This window comes from Typopeltis vanoorti, chromosome 2, assembly GCF_054136105.1.
Source record: "Typopeltis vanoorti isolate ZY-2024b chromosome 2, IOZ_Tvanoo_1.0, whole genome shotgun sequence".
Lineage (NCBI taxonomy): Eukaryota > Metazoa > Arthropoda > Arachnida > Uropygi > Thelyphonidae > Typopeltis > Typopeltis vanoorti.
This window is the reverse complement of record NC_143550.1, coordinates 125,173,084-125,198,587: the sequence shown is the minus strand read 5'-3', so window position 1 is coordinate 125,198,587 and position 25,504 is coordinate 125,173,084. Positions and strand designations below refer to the sequence as shown.

At 37.0% G+C, this 25,504-nt stretch overlaps 1 protein-coding gene across 1 annotated transcript in view; it reads right to left on the bottom strand.

The window, feature by feature from the left end:
• The window catches only part of LOC150109415 (MICOS complex subunit Mic10-like), a 55,879-nt gene extending 34,360 nt beyond the window's left edge, over positions 1-21,519 (bottom strand). The window contains exon 1 of the mRNA XM_090408076.1: positions 21,407-21,519. Coding sequence (XP_090264202.1) covers positions 21,407-21,479 — 73 coding nt within the window. The 5' untranslated portion in view covers positions 21,480-21,519. The remainder of the gene's footprint in view (positions 1-21,406) is intronic.
• Between the last annotated feature and the right edge of the window lie 3,985 nt (positions 21,520-25,504).

Sequence of the window (25,504 nt, the reverse complement as noted above, 5' to 3'; positions counted from 1 at the left end):
CCTTCTTATTAGCATGTTCTTCAACAACCACATAATCTGATGTGCTGCTTTGCAATATGTCCTCTAAACTTTAACTCTGTTCACAATTGCCCCCCCCCCCCCCCACACACACCCAAAGTCCCTGGCTCATTAGTTTCCTTCAGTTCAGGTCTATCAATATATATATATAGTACACAGCTTGCAATTCCTTCTTCCCAAAGTGCATCACCGTACAAATAATCACGTTAAGCCACAGCAATTCACCTTTGTCCATACTTCCAGTCTAAGTTATCCTGTAGGATCTCTACATCCTTAATTTACTATTGCTCTCCCCAGTTTTACATCAACAAACTGAATATTTACTGATTTCAAATCATTTCCTATATCACTGATATATGAATTAAACACAGGACCAAGTGCTGAGTCCTATGGTACAACACTAGTCACCTGCCTTCTCCTGCTCCCAACTCTTCCATTATGTGGATATCTGTCTATCAGCCACTCTCTAATCCAAACCATCGGATTCATATCATCCCAATTTGCTCCAATTTATGCAGAGCCCTATGCTAAAGCCTGTCAAATGCCTTTGCAAAGTCCAGCAGTATCACAGAGTTAGAGCCAATTCCTTTATTCAACTCCATTGTCACTTTATTATTAAAGTAAGCCAATTACCTTTCACAAAACCATGTTGCTCCTTATATTTCTCCAACACCCAACTACAAATGAGATACTCATTAGCCTATACACATTTAGGTTTACATGCTGATTTACACACAAAAAAATGCACTTCAGTTCATCAATATAGTACTGCTTTCAAACCTCATTTGAAGCTGGCTTCTCTTCTTTGCTCTCCTAAGGATCCACTTCCTCTCTTATGGTCAGAATGGGAGATCTGCTAAAATCCATCCTAAATGAGCATAAATAAAATACATCTATCATCACAACCATGGTCAGTCAAGTCTAGCTGACTATGCCTTGGATACCTTGCACAGAATCAGACAAAAGAAAACTATTATGCTCCATTATAGTAAATGCAAACCTGGACTCTTTTTTTAGAATTAGTAGGAAATTTAAAAAACCATCCTAATCTTAATAAATATGGTTGTGTTAAACTTCCCAAAACTTGGGAAACTAATTCTTAGGCTAACTGTTCCAACAACTAAGGCTAGCCAACAGCACTCATAGGGTGTCCATCATAAGACTAGTCTTTATAGTCTAATTTCATTTTTTGTTCCACTTATTGTTTATTGTGTTATTACAATTTTAACATTGTATTCCTGAAGATGTCTCTGTGACAAAGAAATACTGAAATGACTAAGCCTCTGTTTATTTCCCTTTATGTTATAGTTATTTCATTAAATTTTATTATGAGTGATTGGCATATAATTTGCTACTTATGTCCTGGAGTCTCCTTTATACAGTGGGACTATTCTGCACTCTTTCCATTCCACTGAAGCTTAAACAGCTTGGTCAGAGGTGTTGATAATTCCCTTTAAAATTCTCATAATACACTGGCTGATATGCCATCTAATCCCATGGCTGTGTTCACATTAAGATACTGCAATATCCTGAGCACCTCCAATTCTTCAATCTATTTTCCCATCAGTCAATATCACATACAGAATTGCACTATCACCATCTACACAGCACACCATTGCAAAAATGATCACTCAGTAACTATTTGATTTGCTTTGTTACCTACTTTGTTACCCTCAGCACTTTTTTTTAGTCATCCTTTCATAGTCATTCCTCCTTTTACTTGCCACATAGTGAAAGAATGCTTTAGGATTTTTTTTGGCCTCATCAGCTAGTTTTTCCTCTCAATTAGCTTTGCCCGATTTATCCTTCTGACTTTGGATATATAGTCTGATACTACTTCTTCAAACACCCCTTGACCACCTCCCAAGTGTCACCATCTCCTCCCACAAATTCTTATGCCATGACACACTGCTGAAAGCTGACTCCTCAGCTTGTCATAATCACCTGCTTTGTAATTCCACATATTTCCTTTCTTAACAGAAAATTCATGTCTGGCAATCTTCCAGGTCAAAACCATGATTGTCTTCCCTAAGCAGAGGTAGCATAGCTAGGGTTACTGTAAAGTTCTCTGATGCTAAGGCAAGATTCAGAACTCTCAAACCTTGTATTTCCTCCATTACATGCTATCTCAGGTAATTATCTCTTAGTAAGTATAAATATTCCATTTCCTTCTCTCACTGTGACCATTCTTCCTCCTAGTAATCATAGTTGAAATCTTCCATAATTACTTGACCTACAGTCATCATGCTAATTTACTAATGCATTCTATTGAAATTCTCCCTTATCTCCCCTCCCCCATATTATAACAGCAACCAATTATATATTTTTTGACTTGCTGACACTATCTCATACCAGATAGCCTCAAATGAACTGCCCTCTGCATCACTGTCTTCCTAATGCACTTCAACTCTTTTTTGGCTTTGATTCTTCTGCCGTTATTAACAAAAACCCTTTTCCTCATCCGGTTCCTTCTATCTTATCCCTCTATCTCTCTCTATATATATCTTTTACTATTATCTTTTGCATTCTATCATCATATCATCCTCAAACAATAAATCAAGTCACACTAATGCCTATAACTTTTGGATAAGTTGAACATGCCAAAAACTCCTTGCCCTTATCTGAATACTTCTGGCATTAGTAAACATAAACTGTAATATCCCTTCATCCTACTACCTCCTGTACACCTTATGTTTCCTAGCCCACAAAAGTTAAGGATCTCTCACTTATTAATCTACTTATGCCAAAGAAAATTTGGTATAGCAAACTTTCCACGAAAAGAAATTATTCCTTTGGTTCCTGAGTTCAGTATAATAAAAACTCGTTGTTAGGTTTTAAAAGACGGCAAACTGCATATTATATATAAAATGAATATATAAACTGTTTTCATTGTTTCTGTAATAACCACACTTATACTATCAGGCAATGTACTTCATTCACCACTCTCCATGCAAAATATCTTCTCACTTCCCTGCTCTCACCTTCCAGGAATACTCTCTTGTTCTAACTGTCTCCTTTCCCATTGTATAAAAAAACCTCCAAACCCTTTCAATATTATATCCTTGAAATTCCTATCACCAAATCTGCACATCATCTATACTGCAACCTGATCCCGGTCATATACAAGGGAATCTTAACTTACTTGCTTCTATATGTCAATATCCTCTGCATCAATGGCATAATCCATTGTGATGGCCTTACAATTTTGGCACTGATGGCTAAATTTCAGATCCATGTCCACAACCTCCTGCCAAATACTCTGAATTTGCCATTGCTATCCATATTTCAAAATCTTGAACTGGCAACTCCAATTACAGTGTCTGTTCAAATCATCTTGCAAAATAAGTTCACAACTCTGCATTATTTCCATATGAGAGAGCAATCTCTTATTTTTTTCCTTTTTTTTTTTTTTTTTTTTTTCTCACCCCAAATACTGACTCTATATATAATAAATGAACTGGTCAGCAATTTCATTCTTGTTTATAAAAAAAAATGTTTAGCATTATAATTTTCTCTGCGACTGTCGGAGACTATTCACCACGTATATACGTGAAAAAAAATTTTTTTTTTAATTTAAGAAATATTTTATATATTATTTAATGTTTCGATTATATTTAGCTTTATGAAAACTTTTATTCAGTATAAAAGTTATTCATCATGGATATATGTGAAAAAAAAAAAAAAAAGAAATATTTCCCATATAAGAAATATTTAAAAATAATATTTAAGAAATAGCTGGCCTGGTTGGCCGAGTGGATAAGCATATCCACTGTCCAGCCAAAAGCTGCGGGTTCGAATCCCACCGTGGACATGGATGTTTGTGGTTGTGTGTGGAAATATGAGCGGTGTTCGGTGGTCGATGCCATTGTAGTTGCAGTCGGTTGGTGATTGAATTCGGAAGACAGTTGTAGAGCAGGTGCCCTCCCTCAATGAGTACTTGGACATCCTGGAAGTGTCAAATAATAATTATTATTCTTATCTGAGGCCTCCAGGGAGTCAAGGACTCATAGAGGGAGGCTATAAACCACCCAAACCAGCTATCAAAGTTTCCCTTAACTTTATTTACACTAGATGTGCTCACTACCCCCAAGGACAAATTATTCCACACACTAACTGCTTTCTGTGAGAAAAACCTAGCTCTTACCCTTTCTTCCCTGTGAACAAACTTAACTTCCATGAATGCCCCCATGTTTTCACCTCATCTTCAATCTAGCAAAAATTTTCATCAGTTGAAATGCTATAACACCCACTCAAATGTTTATAGATCTCTATCATACCACCCCTCTTTCTCCTGTTAACCAGAGTCTGCAATCCACATACTCACAATCTGTTCTCATAATCTAAATCCCATAATCCAGATATAATCTTTGTAACTCTCCTTTGCACCCTTTCCACAGCTTCTTTATCCCCTTGGAACCTGGGAGACCAAATATGTGCACAATAATCAAGGTGTGGTCTTATCAAAGCCTTATAAAGAGGAAAAATTACTTCCTTATCCTTACATGTCAAGATTTGCTTCAACATAGCAATTATCCTCTGAGTTGTATTTGCGCCTTTTGCTATGTGACTTTTGAACTTTAAATTCTTATCCACCAATACACCAAGATCCCTTGCCTCTTCAGTTTCTTGTAGCATAACCCTGCTAATATAATATGCCACTGGAACTAATCATGCCAAAGTGCATAACTTTACACTGACTAACATTAAACTGACAGCCATTTTTGTTTGCCCAGATTTCCAGTCTATTCAAATCATTTTGTAATTGCTGAATCAGTAGCATCCCTGATTGCCCTGCCTATCTTTGCATTATTGGCAAACAATTGCACATCTGATGATAGACCCTGCTTGATGTCGTTAATGTATAGATTGAACAATAATGGTCCAAGGACTGAACCCTGAGGTACACCACTGGTTACCTTAAATCTGGCAGACTCACACCCACTGTATACCACTTTTTGATATCTGTCTGTCAACCATCCCCTGATTCCAAGTCAAGAGATCATATTGCAATCCCATATTCTCCAGTTTACACAACAGCTTTTCGTGTGGTATCTCATCAAATGCCTTAGAAAAATCCAACATTATTATAGTGTATCAATTCCTTTTATCCAACTGGGCCATAACATTGTTATAAAATGAGCAAATTGCTAAAACATGACCTTCCTTTAGAAAACCCATGCCTGTATGCGAGTTCTTACCAACTTCTCTAAAATCTTCACTACCACACCAGAGATATTAATAGGTCGGTAGTTACATCAGTTTTTGCACCACCCTTGTGCAATGGAACTATCATACATTCCTGTGGTATACTTCCTGAGCTGAGACTCAAGTTATACAAATGTGTGAAAGGCCTAGCCAATTCAGCTGAACATTCTTTTAGCAAACGGGCTGATATTCCATCTGTCCCTATTGACAAATTCTTATCCAGGTTATGCAATAGCTCTTCAACCTCATTTTCATGAACCTCTAACTCTTCATCAATGTAGCACAGCACTGTGAACCATGCTACATACACCTGGTTGATATATCTTAGAAAAGCGAGCACTCATTAACTGAACAATCTCCTTAGCTTCTGACACTCATATACCATCTGCATTCAATAAAGTTATTCTTCCACATTCATTCTTTCTTTTGCTTGCAGCATAACAATAAAATTCTTTTGGATTGCCTTTAGCTTGCATGGCCAATTTCTTTTCATCCTCCCTTTTAGCACAATACTCGTCATTTTTCTGGCCTGAACTTTATATATTTCATAACTCCTCTCACTCTTATTCTCATTATATTCTTTCCTTATCTTGTGGATCTCTTGCTTAATAAGTTTGCACATCCATTTCACTACCAATCTATTTATTCTTCAAACACTACGGATACATTGAGAATCATTGAAACACTTTTTCAAAGATTCCTATGCACTGTTGACATTTTTTCTGTTCAGTAACTGATACCATGGGACCAAAGATAGTATTCTCCTAAGTTGGATATAATTTCCAGCTTTGTAGTTCAGCATGTAGCCTATTTTAAGCCTACTTCCCAAGAAAGTACAGCATGATCACTGTCACCAATTGGTGGTAAAATAGCCATATTATTGACAGAGATCCCTTCTGACGCTATGAGCAAATCCAACACTCTTTAAACTCGAGTTCCTTCTTTCATATGCTGCTTGAGAAAGTTCTCTCAACAATTCAATAAATTCCTCTTCTACCCAATCAATGACAGGAAAATTAAAGTCACCCATGACAATCATTTGCTTAGTACCCATACGGTTAAATTGGCAATGCATTTCTTCATCCCCTACAACTGAGCTGCCAGGTCTGTAGCAACACCCACCATATATTTCATTCTGTTAACCTCCACTTCACACCAGATAATACTTCGATTATATTTAGCTTTCTGAAAATTCTTCTTCCGTATAAAGTTATTCTATTCTTTCTTACTACAGGCTCCGTAGAGGGAATATTAATTGTTACAGAACTATATAGGATGGTTAGGGAGAAAGAGCAACATATTTAAGAATATTTATGGAGAATAGTTATATCCAATTAATATTTATAGTTAACTATTTACATATTCCTATTAACTATTCTATTAAAAGTTAGAATAGTTATTAGGGAGAATAAAATATTTAAGAATAGTTAAGGAGAAACAGCATAATATTGAAGAATAATTATTCTTCTAACCATTCACTACTCTTATTTTTCTTATTCTTATTGTTCTGTGCATTTAGACATCCATCCAGGTATGATATATTTTTGTTATATCTGAACTAATTCAGAAGGTGACTTTTTTTTTTTTTTCCAGTAAAGAAGACTAAATATGAAATTAAAATGCTAGTATTGGAGCCAATTATGGTTTAATCCTTTATCCAAATAAAGTTTGTAAGCAAATAAAGTTTGCACCTGAAGTATTTTCAGAACTGGGACAACTCGTGGCAAAGGTGGTATAAGTTCTCACCACTTGCCTTAGTATCCCATAATGTAAAACATCTCCTTGCGAACATGTATAATGTTATGCATTAAGGGAAGGGTCACTACCCAGACCAGTTTCGACCTTTATTGAGGTCTCATCAGTGGGAGTCAGACCCAGAGGTGGTGTAAGGCTGAAGTAATGGAGAAGTCATATTTCCATATGCCAGTTGCCAAAAGGTGTCACACCTTATTATTAAAATTCTCTGGATTAGAGATAAGTCGATGGAAGTTCTTTCACTTGGCTATGCTACCAATTATATATTTGGTTATACACATGTCTGCAAACAGATATGCTTTGCATTATGGGATACTAAGGCAAGTGATGAGAACTTATACCACCTTTGCCACAAGTCGTCCCAGTCCTAAAAATACTTCAGGTGCAAACTTTGTTTGCTTACACTCGGATAAAGGATTAAACCAAATGTATAACTGGTAGCATAGCCAAGTGAAAAAACTTCCATCAACGTATCTCTAATCCAGAGAATTTTAATAATAAGGTGTGACACCTTTTGGCAACTGGCATATGGAAATATGACTTCTCCATTACTTGCACCTTAGTATCACCACCTCTGGGTCTGGCCCCCACTGACGAGACCTCAATAAAGGTTGAAACTGGTTGGAAGCTTGGGTGATGAATGGCAATGCTGTAGCCCATGAAGTTAACTGAGGCACGGCTGTTGCTGTTACTCCTCGGATGTGATATGAGCAGTTCTTCTCGGTAGTGAGGTGAGCCTGCCATGGGATAGAGCCAACCAGTTCTGAGAGTTTTTCTCACTGGCAGGGTGAGCCTGTTACTGAGGGGAACAATGCTACAATGCTAAGTTTTTGGAGTTTGACCTGTACTTGAACATTCAACAAAGGTCGAAACTGGTCTGGGTAGTGATCCTTCCCTTAATGCATAGCATTATACATGTCCATAAGGAGATGTGCTTTGCATTATGGGTGGGATACTAAGGAAAGTGATAAGTACTGATACCACCTTTGCCACGAATTGCCCAAGTCCTGAAAATACTTCAGGCTAAAACTTTGTTTGCTTACATTTGGATAAAGTATTAAACCAAGTATATACCATATTTGTCAGTGTATAAAGCACACTTTTTTTTTCTCTTTGAAATTAGGTCTGAAAAACAGGGTGCATTTTATATGCCGATACTCGGTTTTTTTATTACTTTCATTCCTGGAAATTTTTTCTGTTCGAGTTACGTGATTTCTTTCTTGCTTCCTTGCAGTGTGTAAGAACATTCCAGTTACGTTAGTTATGTATTCCAATTATGGATAGATAACATTTGGTCTAGGCGCTCTGGCAGACTGTTGAAGAAGCCTGCCCTGCTAGTATGGGATCAGTTTCATTCTCATAGAACAGATGATGTTAAAAATAAACTCAAGGAATTGAACACTCAGCTGTAATTCCAGGAGGTCTTACTAGTCAGCTTCAACCTTTAGATGTCTGTATTAATAAACCATTTAAGGGATTTATGAAGGAGAAGTAGAACACTGCATCCAGAAGACTGCTGAATGCAGTCTTCAGATTTTGCGGTTACGTCATCAGGAAGAAAGAAGAGGCCTAGTATTTTACAAGTTTGTGAGTGGGTCAAAGCTTCGTGGGATGCTGTGAAAACTGAGACAGTGGTAAAATCATTTAAGAAATGTGGCATTAGTAATGCACAGGATGGTACAGAGGACAATTTGTAGTATGAGGACTCAGATTCTGATTTAGAAGAGGTTTCAAGTGTCTCTTCATTTAGCTTTGGAGATGAATTTCTGGGTTTTGATGAAGAAGATTAAAAGGTGGGTACTCTTTCCTAGTTAGATTAGGTATTTGTTGAAAGTAGACCTACTTATTACTTTATATTTGAAATACTGTAAATTAAATTCGTTAGAATAATCAGTGATCAAGTTTTTTTCATAAAAAATGTGTACAAAAAAGGGGGTGCATCTTATACGCCGGCAAATATGGTATATATAATTGGTAGCATAGCCAAGTGAAAAAAACTTACATCTAGTATTGAAGAAAAAGGTAATGACTAGTATTGAAGCCGCAGGAAAATGAATTTTTCAAGTTCTTGAGAGACAACTATCTTAGATAATATGTAAAAGCAGCCACACAAGGATCAAGAGTTAAATCTGATCATTTCAGAGGGTGTGCTTGTGAGGTTTCCCACTTGTCTCCAGTTGGTAAGGATGATCATTAAGTGATCATATGGTTATGGCTTGCCATATGAAGACTTCTGTTAAGAAAGGAAACATGGAATTACAAAGCTTATGAGACAGTCTGGAGCTATAGCATGGAATCAGGTGATAAGCAGGAGATAGATAAATGCTGCTTGGAAACTGACAAAATATATTTAACAACATCAATGTGCAAATGTATTCTGAAAGTCAAAATGCTGAATGAGATAGGTATCGAATGGATGAATGAAGGGATTAAGAAATTTGGAAGAGGATGATACTGTGGAGGCAGTACAAGATGAATAATTACATGAGTATAAAGAGCAAGCCAAGAAAGTAACTCAGTTGGCAAGAACAGTAAAACTAACTACAACATGACCAGAAATTAGCAAATCAGGCCAAGAAAAACCCTAGAAATTTTCAGACATGTGGCAAGCAGAAGAAAGAATGATTATGGTAAGATGATATTAATGGATGAAGATGGTAAAATAGTAACTGCTGCAGATGACATACTTGAGGTATTCAGTGAACAATTTATAAACAGCGATTCCTCCTCATCAGGATGAAATCATGAGAGACTAAAGTGTAGAGAAAATAGGAGAGGATGGAAGAGGAGAGATCTGGAGGTATATAAAGAAAGTAAGAAGCTTGATATCAATAAGCCAATAGGAGTTGATGACATCACAACATCTCAAAGGAATGTTACAGGGAATTGGCAGCAGAATTCACATGCCTGTTTAATAAGTCTCTCAACAGTACAAGTTTCAAGAGAGTGGAAAAAAGGTAAATTGTTACACTGCATGAAGGTGGTGATAGGGCTGTGGCTACAAATTATAGGCCAATTTGTAATCCAGAGTTGTGGTTACAGAAATGGGTTGATAACAGTAGTATTCTCTGTGATTGTCAGCATGGGTTTTTGTTAAAGGGAGATCGTGTTTTATCAAACTTATATATGTTCTATAACAAGGTGACATGTATTGGACAGGGTAGATGCATATACTTAGATTTTGCAAAAGCTTTTGATAGACTGAAACAAGGTAAGCTGTTTATTAAACAGCCTACCTTGTTAAATAAACTGAAACAGATAGGAGTGAATAACAGACTAGTCAGTGGATGGGTAACTGGCTAGCAGGCAGGTATCAAAAAGTTATCCTGAAAGAGGAAAGTCACTAGTGGTGTGCTACAGAGGGTTTATATTCAGACCACTGTTGTACAACTTGTATATTAATAATATTGGTATGGGTTTAACCGGTGATATGCAACTGTTTTGCAAATGATGCAAAATTCAGGAGAACAATGCAGAATAAAGTAGATGTTACAGACTTAAGGAGGTCTTGAATAGATTTTACAAATGGGTAGGTAAGTGAAACTGTCAGTTCAATGTTGCAAAGTATGAGGTTTTGAAAGTTTATTTTTCACTTGGTTAGAGTATAATAAATTTAGTTTAATCCTTTATCCAAGTATGAGCAAACTTTGTTTGCTCACACTTGGATAAAGGATTAAACTAAATTTATTATAAGGTTTTGAAATTTGGTAAGCAGTAATCGGGTGAGACGAATACACTTGGTGGGAAAACTTTGAAGAAGGTAGAGTAGATAAGAGATCTGAGAATGGTGTGAACCTGAAAGGCCATCTTTGAAAGATGGATAAGGTGTGAGCAGGGGAGTGAGAAGCAAGTTCTTTGCATAGAGTGGCTGGTGAGTGGAATGCATTGCCTGAGTGTGTTGTGAATGCAGACACATTGAATTAGTTTAAAGCATAGCTGGATGAACATTGTGTGTAATAGTGTGTATACAATGAGTTTGATCATTTCAGAGGGTGTGCTTGTGAGGTTTCCCACTTGTCTCCAGTTGGTAAGGATGATCACTAAGTGATCATATGGTTGTGGCTTGCCATATGAAAACTTCTGTTAAGAAAGGAAACATGGAATTACAAAGCTTGTGAGACAGTCTGGAGCTATAGCATGGAATCAGGTGCTAAGCAGGAGATAGATAAATGCTGCTTGGAAACTGACAAAATATATTTAACAACATCAATGTGCAAATGTATTCTGAAAGTCAAAATGCTGAATGAGATGGGTATCAAATGGAGGTCAGATGTTAATAATGATCTGAGCTGGAGCAAATGAAGATGGATATGAAGCTTGTGATATGGAGAAGAGGACACTTGATAGACACCAAAAAGCATTTTATAGCAGAGCACAATCACAAAGGCAGATGACTAGTGTTGTGCCGAAGGGCTCAGTACTTAAGCTACTGTAGTGTAATGCAATGATAGGAAAGATATGGCAGGGAACATCCAGTGGTTCCTGATCATTCTAAATTGCGAAGGTAATAATAATAATAAATAAAGGTGATATAGATAACACCCCAGTAGTGCAATTGAAAGAATAGCAGAACATTGCACTCTTCGATTGGAAAAGACCAGCGTTCAATTCTCATTGTGATGAAGGGAATCTTTATATGGGCTTTTTCAGTTGAAAGTGAGTTAGCTGATCTCGTACAGTTGTAGCAGGGTTTTCCTCTCGCGGAAACTTGGGTTTTTCATCCTGAGTACAGACAAATTCTCTTATCCATTGTTTTATATCTTAATCTTTCTTCTTCTTGTGCTCTTCTTTTCCATGTTCTTCTTTCATCGATAAGGTCAATTGCTTCTTACGTTATCCATGGTTTTCTTTCTTTCTTTCTTCCTTCATGTTTACTGATGTGGTTCTTAGCAGAAGTTATGATAGCTGTTTGTAGTTTGTTCCATTGGGAGGGTTCACTTTCCCTCCCAATGGAACAAACCCTCCCAATGGGAGGGAAAGTGAACCCTCCCAATGGAACAAACTACATTGGGAGGGTTCACTTTCATTTTGTAACTGTGCAGCCAACATTTCTCATTAAATTTTTTTACTGTTGTATTTTGTAAAATCTGTAAATCCCACATATGGGTTTGTTTCGTTTTAATTTTTATTGCTTTCAAATGAATATTTATCATCGTTAGGACTAGTCTATGGTCAGATCCACAGTCAGCACATGGCATGATCTTTGAGTTCTGTACTCTATTGATGTAATACTTATTGATCACAATATTATTATTATTACTTGACACCTCCAGGGAGTCCCAGACTCATCGAGGAAGACACTTGCTCTACAACTGTCTTCACCACTCAATCCTCTAACTACAGCGAACACCAATGCCATCTACTGTGCACCACTACTAGTATTTTCACAATCACAAATGTCCATGCCCGCAGCAGGACTCGAACCTGCAGCCTTTTGGCTGGAGAGCAACAGGCCAATTATAGAGTCTAATGATTTTTATATCTCCCAACAGGACTTTCCTCAGGTGTATCTTGCTGTTCGTTTTTGTTCAAAATAAGTTAGTTATGATGAGATGGTGTTTAATGCAGAAGTCAACTAATTTTTGTCCTCTCTCATTCCAAATCCAAATGGTCCCACATGTGTAGATGTTCTCTCTGATCCAACTTTTGCACAAATAACTGTTTTTCTTGCCTCCAGCTACCTTTATACCCACTCTATTTCATCATACATATTATCAGCATCTACTTCATTCTGTTCTGTAGGAGCATATATTTGAATGATAAGCATATCTCTGGGCTTGGAATTCACTAGAATTGCTATTATTCTGATTTTTTAATTATGTAAGTGATTGTTATAATTTTCTTCTCCACAATGAATGCTACACCTCTCGTTAATGTTTCTCCACCTGAAGAATATACTTTACATGTTTTATCATTTGGAAGTTTTGACTCAAAGTATGACGAACCCTTCCAAAAGTTTCACTTATTCCCAATATTCAGTCTCTCCATTTCTCTCATCACGTTAGCCAATTTCTCAGGTTTATTCAGACCTCTTACATTCTAAGTGACAATCTTCAAGCAATTTCTGCATTGAGCTTTTTTATGGCAGTCGCTGAATGATGATGCCACCAGGCCTGCAACATCACTCTGACACCACCATTCCAGGCGTATTGAGACCACCCAGGGTTTTATTTCTCTTCTATTGAGACATGATGCTTTACATAGTGGCAGTTTTTATGGAATGGGTCACCAGAACCATCCAACTGCCAATATGAATGGAGGACCGCAGTTGTCACTGAGTAGTGGGACCCTTGGACATAGCTGGGAGGCCTACAAAGTAGTGCCACTGACCATCCTCCTGATCCACCACCGAGGAGATGCCCCGTGATAGCCCAGGAACTCGGGAAGATGCTTCAATGTACCTATATAGGCATCGAACAGAAGAATACTGCAGGAGAGTCACAACATCAACTTACACTACTAGTTCGTAGCAATGCAACAGACCATATGATAAAGTGATCTAATTTTCTGGATACAGAACCCAAGAGTTCCTAAAAAAAAATATATATACTGTTTACTGGATGCAAAACCTTCTCTTATCCAGCCACTCAACAAGGGAGTGATCAAGGTCCTTAAGGCCAACTACATGAAGAGATATATGGACTGAATTGCTGAGGTTATTAATAGCAACAACACCCTCAACATTATTCAGTTTTGGAAGGACCACCATAACTAAGTCTCTTCCTAATAAAACATGCACTGGACGATATCAAAGACAAGTCAGTAAACACCTGTATGAAGAACTTCAGTCCCGAAAAATCTATGAACCATCCCAGATGAACAGCGCAAGAAAACCTCTGCATAAATAAAAGGGTTGGGTAGAAAAATACAAGCACAGGTTTTGAGGACTTTAGGTAGAAAAGCATCAATGATTTAATTGATGAACTCAAGGAGCTTGTTTATTCTAACTCTGAAAATGAGATTGAAGAAGAACGATTCCAAGAGAAGTATGACTTGGAAACTTAATGCAAGCATTGCATGACACCAGGCATCTTTTTCAACTTTTTACAAACATAGTGCAAATGTGATTTGTCCAATGAAGTTCAAGGAAAGCATTAACACCATAACACCATGTCTGAGTTAAACCAAAAGAAGAGGCTGCTTCCCATCAACATTCCTGAAAAGGACAACTTCTACATCAACAATTAAAGCTCCTCATACTCCCTGAAATGGAAATCTTGACATTGTTCTTAACTATGTGATAAAATTTTTATATAGTGTTTTCAAAATATGAGTTTAAAATATTCATTATTGTAACACAATTAAAACCTTTTAAACACATTTAATTGCAAATGGTTGCATAAATGTTTAGGTATACACAGAAAACATCTGGATCTATTTGGGTAAGAGTATGGATTTTCACAGAAAGTGTTGCCACATGACTATAGCGTTTAAGTGAACTGTAGACTCAAATATACAAATATTATTCAAGAAAAATGAAAAAGTTTGAAAACAAAAACTACCCCTTGAAGTCTCAGTAGAAAGTCCTGAGTGAGCTAGGAAGACATGAATTTGGAAGTTTCTTCCCACTTGGTTAGACTATAATAAATTTCATTTAATATTTTATCCAAGTGTAAGCAAACAAAGTTTGCACCTGAAGTATCTTCAGGACTGAGGCAACTCGTAGTAAAGGTTGACCAAGCTCTCATCACTCCTTGTCTCAGTATCTCCCATAATGCAAAGCACATCTCCTTGCAGACATGTATAATGCTATGCATTAAGGGAAGGGCCACTACTCAGACCAGTTTTGACCTTTATTGAGGTATCGTCAGTGGGAGCCAGACCCAGAAGTGGTGATACTAAGGCAGAAGCAATGGAGAAGTCATATTTACCTATACGAGTTGCCAAAAGATGTACCACCTTATTAAATTATTCTGGATTTAGAGAAAGATCTTTCATTTTCAAAGCAAGGAGATGTACTCTGCATTATGAGAGATACTGAGATAAGGAGTGATGAGAGCTTGGTCAACCCTTACCACGAGTTACCTCAGTTCTGAATATACTTCAGGCGCAAACTTTGTTTGCTGACACTTGGATAAAGGATTAAACTAAATTTATTATAGTCTAACCAAGTGAAAAAAACTTCCAACATCTTTCTCTAAATCCAGAATAATTTAATAATACGGTGGTACACCTTTTGGCAACTCGCATAGGTAAATATGACTTCTCCATTGCTTCTGCCTTAGTATCACCACTTCTGGGTCTGGCTCCCATTGACGAGACCTCAATAAAGATCAAAACTGGTCAAAATCGCCCTTCCCTTAATGCACAGCATTATACATGTCCATAAGGAGATGTGCTTTGCATTATGGGAGATACACCAGTGGCCAAAATTATGGAAACCTTTTGGAAAAAGTGTATTTTTGAGGTTTGATGGTCCATAACACCACTTTTTTTTGGTGTAATACCATAAAATTATAATCAATGGAAAGATAATTTAATCAAGAATGTAATGCAACAAAGTTTATTCAATTATCTCTATTCTATGAAAAGTTATAGCCAAATAACCAGAAAAAAGAAGCACAACTTGCTTAGGTTGATATTAAGTAGCTTTCCTTTATTTGAATGTAGCCAATGAGTGTACAAAGAGCCAATCAGGTGTCATCTTGTTTTGGCAATGAGTCAATAAGGTCACAGTAGGATTCAGCTATTGATGTCATGTATTGGAGCTGAGAGGAGGACATTTGTCAGTGTGTTATACGATTGCTATCAAGTTGGTTGGTTTTTTTTGTGTTCTTTCATTTAGTGAGCTTGTAAAACGTAAAAAAATTAAAGAAATGGTGCAAAGAGTTGATTGGTCACCCAGAAAGTAATGTAAAATAGTACTATTAAGTGAACAAGGCTACAGTTATGAAGAAATTAGAAGAAAAATTGGTAGAAACTTAACCAAAAGTGGCATTTCTAAATTTTTGAAGAGGTATAAGGAGACTCAGTCACTACAAAACCAGACTGGTAAAGACAGGAAAAGGTGCACAACAGCAAGTGATAATAGAAGAATTGAAAGACTGTGCCTACATGACAGAAGAAAATCATCTGGGTGTATTACAAGATGAAATGGAACAATACAATGTGAAGTTGAGTGCAAGAACTGCTCTGCACAGACTGCAAGAATTTGGTCTAAATGTCAGAATTCCACGAAAAAAGCTATTTTTATCTCTCAAACAAAGGTTGAAAAGATTAAACTGGGCTAAAACCCATGTTAACTGGACAGTAGAACAATGGGACAGTGTTATTTGGAGTGATGAGACCAAAATCTCTCTGTTTGGTAGTAATGGCATAAAATACGTAAAGAGAAGAATTGGAGAAGATTTGCAGAAGCCTTCCACACGTGATCTTTTCCAAGATAATGAAGCATTTATATTTCAACAGGATTCAGCTCCATGTCATGTTGCTGCCGTGTGCAAAAAGTGGTTTCAGGATAATCATATATTCCACTGTTGGAATGGCCTGGGAATAGCCCAGACCTCAACCCAATCGAAAATCTATGAAGCCGACTAAAGAAACTTGTTAGTCAGAAGCAACCCACCAATAAAACCCAATTAATAGAAGCAATAATTCAATCCTGGTTTCACATTATAACAGATGCAGAACTAAAAAACTTGGTTCACTCCATGGGAAAGCATTGTAAGGCCGTAATTAATGCTAAAGGTTACTCAACTAAGTATTAACTCACATTGTGAGAATTTTTGTATATCTCATTTTTTCTGTGTTTCACTTTTCTTCTTTATAACTGCTGTTCTAATAAAAAAATCCTTCATAAAAATTATTGCATTACATTCTTGATTAAATTATCTTTCCATTGATATATAATTTTATGGTATTACTCCAAAAAAGAAAACGTGGTGTTATGAGACATCAAACCACAGAAATACACTTTTTCCAAAAGGTTTCCATTTGGCCACTAGTGTACTAAGACAAGTGATGAGAGCTTGGTCCACCTTTACCACGAGTTGCCTCAGTCCTGAAGATACTTCAGGCGCAAACTTCGTTTGCTTACACTTGGATCAAGGATTAAACTAAATTTATTATTAGAAACCTGAAGATGTTTACAAGGATGGAAAAATCAGAACTCCATGGTGGACTCAAGTAAAAGAGGCAGTCGTGGAAAAGAAGAAAGCATATCAAACATTCCTAGGAAATAAGTCAGCAGACACCCTAAGAGAAACAAAGAACCTAAGTATGCAAACAATGTGTGTAAAAGTAGCTAAACAAATGTCATGGGAAGACTAGTGAGAATATAAAAGATAAATATCGGCAAGGTGGCAAAATGTTCTGGAGGCAAATGGTTAAACAAGGAGGAAGGAGTGAAAGGAATCAGATGACATGAGAGCTGAAACTAAAGATATTTTAGATATTCTGTGGTAAATTACTTTGAAAGACTTAAATGAAACAAGCAGTGCTGGAATAGTGTTAGAAAATATTCAAAATGAATACAATCAGGAGTACATATTAATACTTGAGGCAGAAAAAGTTATTAAAAGACAAATGTGGAAAGGGGCAGCTGGAGTAGATTTATTCCAGGAGAGCAAAAATAAGGCCTGTGTGGGTAAAATTAGTCTGGGCCTCCCTCAATGAGTTTGACTCCATGGAAATGCCTTGCAATAATAACCTTTCAGAATATTAGCCTATTTTGGACAAACATAGCTATTAATATCTGCCCATAAGAATATAAAAAATGCACAATATCATTATAGGAATTCAAATTTGAGCTGACTACAAAATCAGATACCCCCTTAACAAAGAATTAAATGGATGAAAATTAAGGTGGTCTAAACAACCTGTTATTACAAGCTTGAGAGAGATCACTTCAAAGTCAGCATCAGCAGTAAAGTATTCTCTGAATCAAAACAAGCGCAGGTGCATTAATTTATTTAAAATATGGGAGATTAATTTTAAGACCACAAAAATTTAGGTCAACAGCAATACTCATATCTGCTTCTAGAGGATGTCACAATATGATGAGGATTTTTTTTTTTTTTTTTTTTTGCAATTCAATTTAGTTCCACAATTATGGGATTATGACACTTTGTGTTCTATGCAACATTTTTGTGTACTAAGGATAAGCATTTAAAATCCAGCAAAATTTCAGCAGCTTAATAAATGATCATATTCATTTTGCTTTTATATAGTGTTGTGAACTTATTAAAAGTTAATTACATCTGGCAAGGCTATTATAAAGAGAATAATATAATAGTTAAAGGTGAAATAAAGACCTGTGAAGGAATGGTGGTAATGAATGTCAGAGAAGAGTGAGGAGGGATCAGTGAGAAATGAAAAAGGTGAGAACTGAGACAATACATGAAGGTGTAAATAGAGAAGAGGTGACATGGACACTGGAAGCAGTACTCAATATAGTAAAGAAAAGATGATTTGGTCACTTGGTTTTCAAAAGGACAAAGAGATGTTGGAAAGGATCCAGAGGTGACTAAGGTGTATGAGGACTAGCTGGGTCTGAGGAAAATAGGCCAAGTGAGGTAACATACATTGCTACCCACCCAACAATGAGTTATTTTTCATTCATACGTTTCATGAATACCAGAAGTACACAAATTTACAGGAATTTATAATTATTATCTTAAGATCCCATGGAGTCAAAGACTTATCAAAGAGGTCACTTTGTCATACACAGCTCATCATACTATAAACACACTCAGGCAAGGCATTCCAATCATTCACAACCTGCATGCAAAAAAAAAAACTGCTTCTCACTCCCTTGTTCACACCCTCCTTATACAGATTCCATGGATGACCCCTTGTTCTCCCTCTATCTCTTGCCATTTTATGAAAAACCTCTTCAACATTGATCCTATAACAAATCCCCTACCAACTTCTCAATCTTTCTTCATATTCAACATTCCAGAGATCAGAAACACCCTTAATCGCCTCTGGATCCTTTCCAACATCTCTTCATCCTTTTGAAAACCAGGTGACCAAATCTGTGCACAGTAATCCATGTGTGGCCTAATCAAGGCCTTATACAATGGAACAAGAATCTTCTTACTTCTACAAGTCAGTGTCCTCCACATCTTTCCCAGAATTCATTGTGTTGTCCTCACAATTTTGGCAATGTGTCCTCTAAATTTTAGATCCTTATCCACCATCATCCCAAGATCTCTTATTTCCTCTACCCCCAGCATTATACCCCCCCCCCAAAGTATAAATTCTACATCCCATCTTTGTTTCCCAAATTTTAAAACCTTACATTTTGCAACAGAGAACTAGCAACCCCACTCCTGTGCCCATTCAATGAATTATTGCATACATGGAGTGATTAATCTGATACTTACTGATATAAATGAAATATGGTTAGATAAGGTAATATAATAATGAGAAGAGATGGGTGTAGTGTTTTTAGTGAGGATAGGAAGGCCGGAAGAGTGAATGATATGTTGATAGCTGAGGAACTGTTGTGCTTAAAAGAGGCAGGTTGAGATAGAGTACAAAATCACGAAGTAATTAGAGTAGTATGTTATAAGATGGAAGCAGACAAGATATTTAGTGAGATGCAGCTATAGCTGGCAGTAGAGTGGATGCCAACCAGGAAATGTTTAGGCAAACTGGTTTAGCAAAAAAGAGATAGCATTTAAGAGCAAAGAAATTGATCTGTTTGAATATCTGAGAGACAATCACGTGAGACAGTATGCAACAGAGGGCACATGAAGAGTGAGTCATGGATGTGAAGGCTCCTATGAGGAAAGAAGCCATGTGGCATTATGAACCAAGGAGGGATTACATGAGGGTGTTTATAAAAAGTCCTCAGGATACAGGGCAAAGGCATGAGATGAATTAGGAAGAAAGGATATCAACACTGCTTGGATACTGGCCAAAATATATTTAACTATAGTGTCTAAATGCATTCCAAAGGAAAAAGAGACTAAATATAACAGATGTAAAATGGCTAGACAATGAAGTTAAGCAAGCAATCATTATTATTTTAAAGCATCTCCATGGAGTCCGGAGACTCATCGCAGAAGATCCAATCAGCCATCATACACACAAATCCTATCATACCTCTCCTTGAATCCATTCACTGTCAGGGAATTCTCAAGCAATTCTGGCAATCTATTTCACTGACCATTCTCCAAGCAAAAAATCTGGTCTGCACACCTCCACTAAGCAATCTGAGAAAAAAAAAACGTGCATTATAAAGGCAGTATATGATAAAGGTTATAATCAATTGAATGAGGTGAATAAAAAGCAAGGAAGGATGATTAGCAGATTGGCAAGGGAAATAAAAGTACAATGTAGGGAATACTTGCTCACTTAAAAAAAAAAAAAAAAAAAGTTATTTCATGTGTTATCAAATAGAATAATGCAAGGGTGATATTAATTTATGGCAAAGGCAGAGAGGTAAGTTTGTCGAGGACACACCTCGAGTATTTAATGTGCAATTCATCAACATATTCAGTCTGGTGCATGTGAAATCATTACGAAATTTGAGTGAAGAAGGAATGGTAACTGAAGGATCAGTAGTGAGTGGACAAAAGATATACAAAATGATTTAAGTAAATGTTTATATAGTGACAGGAACTGGTGGAACCTAACACCATATTTTAAGGATATATTCAAAGGATTTAGTAACATCTAAATATTACATAATATTTAGAATGCATCAGTTTCAGTGTTGTAAGATGCAAGGTTTAGAAATTTGTAAAGTGAGGGATGGATGTTGTGTATTCATTTAGCAAGAATGAATAGAAAGAGATAAGGAGGGAGATGAGAAGTGAAATTTATGAAGCACAATGCAAGAATTATGAAAACATCAAGACAAATTATGGTAATAAAGGCACTGACATATACCTTTAGAGTCATACCACATACAGATGGGAGGAAAAGACGAATGGGATATTTAGACATGATTCCTGGGGGTTTGTACTGCGTTAACACAAACTTTTTCCAGAGTTAGGCTACATTGGCAAGCAATATAAACATATAAGCAAGAGGAGGTTTCCGGTTTAAGATAGTGAGTGCGCAGAATGCATGACTTAAATTAAAAGAATTAAGTCAGCATATCACTCTTATGGTTAAACAGTCAACACACATCCACACTCTTAATAGCCATTTCCCCTCAGGTGCCAGTTCGCAGAGGTAGAGGTACGACAGTCGAGGGAATCGCTTACTTCGAGCACAGGTGAAAAACAGACACTCGACGTTCGTGTACTTATTCACCTTGTTTCTTATGTCTCATCTTCGAGTACCATTAATTGTATAGTCTGTTTCATTCGCTTATTTATTCATTTATAAATTGCATTTTATTAGTATCATATTTTTTCAGATAAAAAGCATTCAGAATGGTTCTCGTTTAAACACGTTAGAATTTACATATATATTTAAACTATTCTCAAAAACCTATATTAAAGATATACAAAATACTTCATAGGATTTCTACCTGATTTTATTGCGGTATCAGCTAAACAGTGATCCCACTTCTGCCCCAAAACATCTTCTGACCTCGTACTCATCACCACAGCTTCCTTCTTAATCAGTAAAAATGTGATGTTAGGAACACCAAATTTCACAGAGCCACCTGCTGTATTTTTTCCGAACTATTCCAATTGCCGAATTCTAGTCTGGGCATTCGCAGGAAAACAATTTCTAATTGTAAATTGAGCATTGGAGTTTTCATATTTCCATTTAACTCAAAGATTTGGTTAGCCCTTGGGCTTACGTTACTCTCATATTTAATTATATGTTATAAAATTAAACAAATCTGAACACACGATTCATATTTTAAAAAACCACATGACCGAGGTGCAACCCGAACACAATTCTTCGTGAGTGGAAGAAAAATAAGATAATCTCACTACACAAGGGGGAGCTAAGTTTAATGCAACTAAATATAAGCCAATCTATATCTATGGGATAGGTATTTAGATCATTTAAAAGCTAATAAGGAATCGCATCCAGCGGTAAGTAGATACACATACACCTTTACTAGTCCTGCAATTCAACACATCCCTCTCTTGTTGACTAAATTATTTTATTTTATTTATTAACTTCATACAAAGAGTGCAGTATTATACATACAAATCTTACTAGGAGAAAGCTTTACAAGAGATCACCCGATTCCGGCACGAGGCATCCTAACCGTTTTATGCTGATGGCAGTGCCAAGCCACCAGTGTGCCTGCAGAGCATGCAGAGAGAGAATAAAGAGAGGTGTTTATAACTAGCATAGCACCAAACTCCACAAAAAGAAATAGTAGCACTGGTAAAGTGAGGAGTTTTCCCAAACTCTTGTATTAGTCTTACTAGGTCTTGGTTCTGCTTGTAGTATTGTACCTTGTTAAAATGGCTAGAGGTGAGTGGGCGTTCAGTACCCACTACCTGGGCATCAATAACCTAAACTTGTTTTTCTCTTTCTTTATTATCAAATCTGGTTTCCTTATGCCTACCTCTGTACCGAAGTGAGATTCTACCATGATCTCCCAACCGTTATTTCTAAAACAGTTGTTTAATATGGAGAACATGGCAAACATGCATCCATACACGGATTCCATGCGTTCTAAAACAACACTGACAGATGTGAGATAGAGTTTCACTGTAGCGGCAACCAGCCCTACACTTAATGTCATCTCTGACCCAGCAAGTTGTACGGACCCTCGTGGGGGAGCTTTGATTCCAGTCCTAATAAGCTCTACATACTCATATCCTGGTAGTAATCTGGTACAATCCCTAATCCACTGATGTTAAGGGGGACAAGATTTACAAAGAGAAGGACCATCGACAGGGCCATGAAGTAGAGATGCCAATCTCTTATGCTCTGCCGATGCTCTCACTATCTGGGAGCACTGGTACTAGGTCCAACCCCTAATGCGTCAGTAATCATCTTGAATAATAGAGCAATGGGAAGCCTCCCTGCAGATGGGCGAGGAGAAAGCTTCAATTTTTTCTAATCGGATGAAACTCAGTAGCGGAATCAACCAGCGGAGAGGTGGAATACCGAGCCCTCCATCCTTCACTCAAGCGTCAGGAGGTAGACGGAGCCAAGATCTCAGAGCGAACAGAGGTATCCATTCGGGACAGGGCGGGTCAGAGACTATCTGATGTCCCTAGGCAAAGAAAATTTAGCCGCCCCTATACATTGTTTCTATATATATATATATTTTGTCATACTCACACAAGTCTTAGCGCCCCTAGGCGAATTCCTAGGTTCGCCTAATGATAAAATTTGTCCTGATTCGGTATGGTACCGAAACATACGTTCTTCCGAGCACCAAATTGTGGTAATAACTCGGAAGTAGATACTTAGACAGAAAAAAGAGCCTATGCTGTGGCTTAAGAGGAGCTTTCCTCAAAACAGTAAGCCCTGCGACCAAGGCTGAAGAGAGAGAGAGAGAGAGAGAGAAGACCTTCCTTTTGGAGTGAAGAAGTTACCAAGTATCTGCACTCTTCCAGGAATGTCAAAGAATGTAATGACCTCTCGTGCAGGAAAAACTCAATGTTCTCGACCTTAAGCTCCTTGTCATGGCCTGACGGGACAAAAGCAAAAGAGCAGGACTTCTCTACATTAATATTAAAGCCTCTGACATGAATATTCCACACAATTAGCCGCCTCCCGCGACATGGCCACATATGAAATACAGCGGGTAGAATTCCATGAACATGTACGATTTGATCGCCATTGTTCCACTGTGCTATGCTGAGTAACTTACTGCACCGAACAAAATATTGTTTAAGGACAAAGTTTACCTACATCTAATGAAAACTACAATATAGACCACTTCTAATTTAATTGCTATCATCGCTAGTTTTTTTACGACAAAAAAATTAGACAGCATCCTAAAAACAAGAGCAGTTGCTGAACGATTCCAATCTAGAGTGGAGGATAAATATCAAGTGAATAAATAAATTAATAGCATAACTAAACAGGAGCTACAAAAAAAGTGGGGAAGAAAATAAAAACTAAAAAAGACAAACGTGTGGAAGGATTTCACAATGAAAGGTGAACAGCAGACATACAAGCAGTACAGACCACAGGCAAGAAGAGTTACCGATATGGTAAGGAAAGCAAAATCAGATAATGAGAGAGAGTTAGCACTGTGGATCAAAGGTAATTCTTTTGGTATGTGACAAATAAAAAGAAGAATGGTTATGGGGAATATAGAAGGAACCTGTATAGCTCAGTAGAAGTGATGTGTGCATCCACATTGCTAGACTTCCCGAAGGAAGATTGTAGTTCAATTCTAGTGACTGACTAGAGCACAGCCTTCCTCGATCGCTCGCTCTGGCATGCTGGTTTTTTTTTCGGAAATTCTCATTCAATAAATTCAAGAAAAGCTACCGTAGCGCAGTTTTCCTTAAATTATTCCCGGGTTCTTTTGTAAACTCAAGAAAATCGACCTTAGAACTCACACTGTTTCAGATTATATATAGTATTGGGGTTAGGGATCATGAGATGCCAGGCACTTTTTAGCTCCCACTTCACTGGATGCAATTCTTAATTAAAGGTCTTAAGATAGCTACATCTGATTCACTATGGGTAGATATATTGAAACCCCACCTCCCTCAATCTCCAAAACTTGAATAGAGCGAAAATGGCCTCGCCTATGCTCTGTAGCGAAATAAAAGGCATAGCGGATTTATTTATTGGATTTTATTTACATTAACGATACAGAAAAGGATCTAATGGGAAATGTTAAGTCATTTTCCGAGACAAAATGAAGTAATAGTCAATAAAGATTATGTTGAAATTGTTCAAGACGATTTAAATAGACTGGCAGTATGGACAAAGGAGAATGGATGCCATTTCAATGTGGCAAAGTGTAGGGTTACGCATTTTGTGGTGAAAAAGTTATCAGTTCTGGATCATACTGATGAAACTATACTCCAAAAAATTTATGAAGCCATGGATTTGGAGAAGTTGGTAGAGAGGAAGTTGAAGTACAGAGGGCATCTAACAAAACCGACTATCCCAGATCACTGTATCATTTGGTTACTGAAGAACACCTTGAGCAGATAACCAGGTTATTTATATTTTTATAAAGTATTGATAATAATCCATCTTGACTACTGTACACAGATCTAATCCCGTTGATGTTTGGGGGATGAGGAAGTGAAGAAAATGGAGAAACCAGTTTCCAAGATGGTGGCAGTTCTGTAGAAAGCATCTAATAAGGAGAGATTACAGATTTATGGATTGCAAAAATTGGTTTATAGGTGGAAATGGGATGATATTATTGAAAAATACAAGTTATTAAAAGATTTTTTACAGAACTGATAAAGATGAAAATATTTATGAAGAGATCTGATGGCGAAAGAACTAAGGGTAATCTCTGAAATCCAGCAAGAGCATATCAGCGATGTGAGAACTTGATTTTTGTTATTGTTGTTGTTGTTGGTTGGAGACTGGTAAATGATGAAATAAGTTGCCAGTCTGTTGTGAGTAACATACCACTGTGGATGGATTTAATTAATGCGAAGTATGCTAGATATTGCACAATTATTGGCAAGTGCTTGTCATAATGTCCAATCTCCAACGATAGCCG